Here is a 6,234-nt window from a genome sequence, read left to right as displayed (position 1 = left end):
GAGGACTGGAGTTGAATCTGATGAGATAGAAGAATCTACAATTGCTCCAACTGAGACTTCTAGAACTAATGATGAGCTGTGAGAGGGTTGAGCAGGAGAAGGAGCAAGAAGAAGAAAAAGAAAAAGAAGTTCCTACAAAAGAAAAAGGAAAAGAGTTTGAAGAAGAGGTGAGACTTCATTATGGCTGCATGATTATATCGTATCTGCTTTCCTTTTTTTAAACTTCTAACTTCTGACTTTTGTTCGTCTGTTAGGAGGAGATTCCTACTGAGGTAATAGTAGAAAGCATTGTCTTTGCGCAGAAGCAGCAGGAAACCTCAAGGGCAGAACTGACCAGCTAGGAGTTGGCAGAACTTCCTGTTGCAGCCCTAGATTCTGGAGCGGAGGTAGCTGCTGTCGGTCCTAAACTTGTGGTATTTTTTTTTTGCAGTTCTATTCTATTTCCTGCAGTGTCGGTCCTATCTATCTATTTCCTGCAGTTCTGTTCTATCTTTGCTTTTCTGACTATCAGTTTTTTCAGGTAGAAGTGCCTAGAACTGCTGGGATATTGGCAGTGATGACCAGTCCTTTGAAGCCTCATATCGTAACTGTAAGTATTATTGTATCATGGCTCTTTTTCTTTCCTGCTTTTGCCTGTTGCTAATTTACAATCCCTTTTTGCAGATGCCTATCCACTCCCTCCAAGGTTCATCTACCATGGCTTCCTTTGCTGATCCATATTTGGCAGAGTTCGAAGCCATGGACCTAGATGCCCAGTTGGACACGCTGGAGAAACTCAGTTCCACTCCTGGCAAGGCCAAGTCAAAGACGATGAATGAGGCAATGGAGAGGGTGAAGATCTGGCAATCCACTGAACTGGAACTGGATGAGAATAGGGAAGCTGTTGATCAGTTGATTAAGGATTGGACCTATTGTACAAACAAAACATGGCTCCTAAGCCTATACTTGAGATGAGCCTTAGTTTGGCCAAAGATGTGCTCAACCTTCACGACCGCTGTGAGGATCTCAAGCCCACCTTCAAAACCTCTGAGTTCTGCAAGGCCACTCATGAAGCCAATTTGGCTGATTACGCAAAACAGAAGGGAGAACTGGACCAGATGGTTGTGGGATACAAGGAAGCCAAGGCCACTGCAAACAAGCTGGAGAAGCAAATTGAAAAGCTTCAAAAGAAATTGGCAGAATGCAGGAAGGTGCAGAGCAGACTCGGGGCTGGACTGAATTCCAAGACCAAGGCTACCTTCCTCGTGCAGAGCATGGTTTCAGCATCTAGGCCAGCTTTGGAAATTGCAGAGACTTCAATCCACCAAGGGGTGCTGCTTCAAAAGGAACTCTCTATCAAGAAAGCTAGCTTGCAGGAGACCCTTAAGAAATTAGGATTTTAATTTTAAATTCAGACTTGTAATAAACAATTTAGTCACTAGAGTGACTATATTTAAATAAAAAGTTATTTATTTTTGTCGAATTTTTTTGATTTCTCTTGACAAAATAGAAGAAAGCAAAAAAAATAAAAAGTACTTAACAAAGTACATCAAAAACAAATTCTGAACAGAATTTTAAACAACAGTTTCATTTTGTTGCCTCTCTATTCTAAGATCTGTTTCCACAGCTTGCGAATCCCATATAGTTGGATAGAATTTCTTTAACCACTTGCCATTGATTGGTGCAGCATGAACATCTCCATCTCGATCCTGTAGTCTATATGCCCCCAATTTGGTGACCTCTTCAAAACTCTTGTTTTTAACTCTTTTGTTTTTGGCCCTTGATACAGCTTGTTTTCCTGCTAAGAGTTTGTTGAGGGTATCAATCCTACTTGCATCCAATCCCTCCAGTTCTAGCAGCATGGCTTAAGAGTAGTCTTTTCCAATCAGACTGTGTTGATAGGCAATTCTGAGAGATTGGACTACTATCTCCATAGACAGAATTTCATTATGACCATAAGTTAGAGCATATGGGGTCATGCCAGTTGCCTCTCTTTTTGAAGTCCTATATGCCTATAGAGTTTCTGATAACTTCTCATGCCACTGCTTTGGATTTTTCTCAAGCATTTTCCTGATAATGTTGATGATCACCTTGTTACTTGATTATGCCTGCCCATTAGCTTGAGCATAATAAGGAGTGGATTGAAGTAGTTTGAATTTGAATGCTTCTGCCATATCTTGCATCTCTCCATATATGAAAGAAGATCCCCTGTCTGTTGTGATTGATTCTGGAATGCCAAACCTCTATATAATCTACTCTTCTATGAAGGTGATGATCTCTTGAGATGTAGTAGATTTAACAGGCTTGGTTTCCACCCATTTTGTGAAATAGTCTGTAGCTACAATGATAAAACAATGCTGCTTGCTATTGGCTGGATAGATCTTGCCAATGAGATCCATTGCCTATCCTCTGAATGGCCATGGCTTAACTATTGGATTCATAGGAACTGAAGGAGCCTGCTGGATTGGGCCATGCCTTTGACAAGCCTCACATCCCTTGGAATAATCAATGCAATCTTTCATCATGGTTGACCAGAAGTAGCCATACCTTCTAATTAACCAACAAATTTTTCTTCCACCTTGATGTGCTTCACAGATTCCTTCATGGGTCTCTCCCATGACCTTCATGTATTCTTTCTTTCCCAGGCACCTCATAAGTACCTCATCTTTGCTTTTTTGGACCAAATCTCCATTCCACATAAGGTAGTTCAAAGCCATGATTCTGACTCTTTTCTCAGAAGGCAGGGTTGGATACTGTAAGTAATTTATGATGGGAATTCTCCAGTCGTCTTCAGTGAATATGGCAGAATTGACATCTATCTCCATTCCTCTGGTCATAACAGATGGTAGACTTTTCTTTCCCACCTTGATAATTCTTTGCACACAGTCATCAGGCATTTGTGTACCTGTTGCTACCTGAGCCAATTCATTGGCTGCGAAGTTCTCCTCTCTTGGGATATGTTCCAAAGTAGCTTCCCTGAATTCTGTTAGAAGGTTTTTGGCTGCCATTAGATAGACAGCTAGAGAAGGATTTAGACACTTGTATTCTCCAGCAATCTGTTTCAACACAAGCATAGAATCTCCTTAGATTTCCACAGACTAGGTTCCTAATTCCACCAGCATTTCGAGGCCAATGATTAAAGCTTCATATTCAGCCCTGTTGTTGGCACATTGGAAATCTAACTGAAAAGAATAATAGTGTCTGATCCCCAGTGGCTCGTCCAAAACAATACCTGCCCCAATGGCTACATCAGTTTTTGATCCATTGAAGTACAATTTCCAAGGTGTGAGGTGAACTGAGTAGATGGGATTGTTAAGACAAGTATGAGCTCTAGTCAACAGATCTGCATTTGCTATATCCAAAGAGTCCATGTTTTCAATTTCTTCCCCTGGATGATCCGCTAGGAATCCTGCTACAACTTGTCCTTTGACAGCTTTTTGAGGAACATATCTGAAAGCAAATTCTGTCAAAGCCAGAGTCAATTTTCTAATTCTGCCTCTCAACATTGGCCTTGTTAGCATGTATTTGATTAGGTCTGTCTTGGCAATGATGTAGATGGTGAATGGCAGCATGTAGTGTCTGTGTTTTACAGCAGTGAAGTAGGGCTTGATTTGAGTAAAGTAGATGGTCAATTGCAGTATATTTCCTTTCTACTTCTGTCAGAGTTCTGCTCAGATAGTAGACTGCCTGTTCTTTCCCTTCATTGTTATCTTGAACTAACAGAATCCCAATGGACACTTCTGATGCAAACACATAGAGTTTTTGCGGTATGCCTCTCTTTGGTGGGGACATAACTGGTGGATTTGAGAGGTAGTGCTTGATCCTCAAAAGCCTGTTGGTGTTGTTCCTCCTACTTAAAAGTCTGTTCCTCCTTCAACCTTAGCAAAGAGGAGAAGGGCTGGATTTTTCCTGCAGAATTGGATATGAATCTCCTTAAAAAGTTAATTTTTCCTAGGAGACTCTGCAGCTCTTTCTTGTTCCTAGGTGGTAGAGCTTCTATGATGGATTTTGCTTTATTTTTGTCAATCTCTATGCCCCTTTGGTGGACCAAGAAACCGAAGAAATTTCCTGCCTGAACTCCAAAAACACATGTCTTAGGATTCATTTTCAACTTATGTTGTCTCATTCTTAGGAATGCCCTTCTCAGATTTGATACATGATTTCCCTCTTCTAGGGATTTAATCACACATCATCTATATACACCTCTCGAGAATGCCCTATCATATCATGAAAAACAGAATTCATCGCTCTTAAGCCAACATGCATTACAGTGTATTCAAAAGCACCTATATGTCCTGAGCACATGAAAGCCGTTTTATGGATGTCTTCTTCTGCCACCATAATCTGATTATATCCTACGTTGATATCCGTAAAAGATAGCATTTGGTTATGAGCAGCTCCATCTACTAGCATATCTGCCATTAGCATAGGATATTCATCCTTGGGAGATGCTTCATTTAGATTCCTGTAATCCACACAGATCCTAATTGCCCCTGTTTTTCTCTTCAGAACTGGCATAATATTGGCTAGCCAATCAACATAAATGGCCGGTCTGATGAATCCTGCCTTGAGCAACCTTTCTATTTCTTTCTTGACTTTTAGTTCTGTTTCCATAGACATTTTTCTTTTGGCCTGTTTGACTGGAAGGTAGCCTTCTTTGATTCGCAACTTGTGTTCTACCAGTTTTTTGTCTAGTCCAGGCATCTCATGAGAATGGCAAGCAAAATAGTCTCTAAAATCATGCAAAAGTGCAATAATTTCACTCTTGAGTGGTTCTTTCAACAGTGCACTAATGAAAGTGGGTCTTGGATCCTCTTCTGTCCCTAAGTTTATCTCCTGTAATGGATCTTCCACTTTTGGTAAAGAGTCATCTAGTACTGCTGGTGCAAAATCTAGTACTTCCTCCTGTAAACTCTCTTCCTGTTCTTCAGTACTCTCATGGGTGAATTCTGCCATACTGATGGCTGGATTCTACACAAAGAGCTTCCTTTCTTCCCAGTATATCAATAATCTTTTTGTAATGGATCGGATTGTTGCAGCTCAATCCTTTTCTTGTTGATTGAGACTAAACATCAGAGTTCTGGAGGTTTAAAACAAAAGGTCTATTCCAGTCCTCTAGAGAACTAGCTAGACCATCTTCAATAAATCTCTGGGCCGTAACACCATGGGGGCGGTCGTTCTGGTTGACTCTAAGGAATGTGAAAGGACCAATGTCATCATGATAATACCTTGCCTCAAAACACATGGAAGAAGGCAGAAATGGCCGTGGATCGGCCTCTACTATCTCCATGTGACCTTCTTCATTCCAAAAGGCTAGTTGCTGATGCAGAGTGAAACGAATACATAAGCTTTGGTGAATCCAGTCCCTGCCAAGCAATGCATTGTAAGTGGTAGAAGTGATGTCTACCACAAAGAATGCAATCTTCAGCTCTTTGATTCCAACTATGACGTTCACATCCAAGACTCCATGAGTCTTAGTGATGCCCCCAGCAAAGTTGGTGACAGTGAAACGTGTTGGAATTAGATCATTCTCTATTCTGCCTATCTTGCTCAACAATCTGTGAGGCAGAAGATTAATGGCTGCACCTCCATCTACCATTACCTTGGGAATAGGAATACCCCTAAAGTTTGCTGTTATGAACAAAGGTCTGAGGTGATTAGCCATTTCCTTAGTTGGTTTGGAGAAGCAAAGCTGTTCTGCAGCCAGTTTCATGGCAGTTCCACATGTTTTGGCAGTAGGTGTTTGATGTTCTGGCACCTCCTCTACTTCTGCCAACCTGCATTCAAAACTTTCCTGGGAGAAGACGTCTCATTCCAAAGTGTTTTCTTGTCCTTCTGCCGCCCTGAATTTTTTTGGCAAGATGAACACCATGTTAATACCTAGATCACCCTGCAATAGGCTTTCCAATTCTGCACCAAAAGCCTCTGTTTCTTCATCTAGTTCTCCATCATACTCCATCTGTTCCCCATACTCTTCTATCCAGTCCTCTTGTTCTACTGTTTCGAGGAGCCCAATCTGGTCATCTACAGACTGTTCATAGTCCAACTGCTCCTCTTCATATTCTTCAATCTAGTCTTCTTGTCCTTCTACTGGAATAGATTCGGATTCACCTCGTATTTGTGAAGGTTCAAGCTGATCGACTGAGGATGAGGCAGGATGTATGGAAGGTCTGCTTGGAGATTCTGTCTTCATCAGCTCTTGTGGTTGATGTGTTGTTTATTCTGCCTGAGGAGCTACTTCTGGATTTTTCCTTC

The 6,234-nt window shown here is 41.3% G+C and overlaps 1 protein-coding gene across 1 annotated transcript; it reads right to left on the bottom strand.

The window, feature by feature from the left end:
* Positions 2,382 to 3,551, bottom strand: LOC109947375. The gene is made up of 2 exons (XM_020557325.1): positions 3,096 to 3,551; positions 2,382 to 3,035 (listed from the first exon to the last, which is right to left on the bottom strand). The coding sequence occupies exons 1-2, from the start codon at positions 3,549 to 3,551 to the stop codon at positions 2,382 to 2,384; spliced, it is 1,110 nt and encodes a 369-aa protein (XP_020412914.1).

This window comes from Prunus persica, chromosome G2 (assembly GCF_000346465.2).
Source record: "Prunus persica cultivar Lovell chromosome G2, Prunus_persica_NCBIv2, whole genome shotgun sequence".
Classification (NCBI taxonomy): domain Eukaryota; kingdom Viridiplantae; phylum Streptophyta; class Magnoliopsida; order Rosales; family Rosaceae; genus Prunus; species Prunus persica.
The sequence above is the reverse complement of the archived record's forward strand: the minus strand, read 5'-3'. Positions and strand labels throughout refer to the sequence as shown.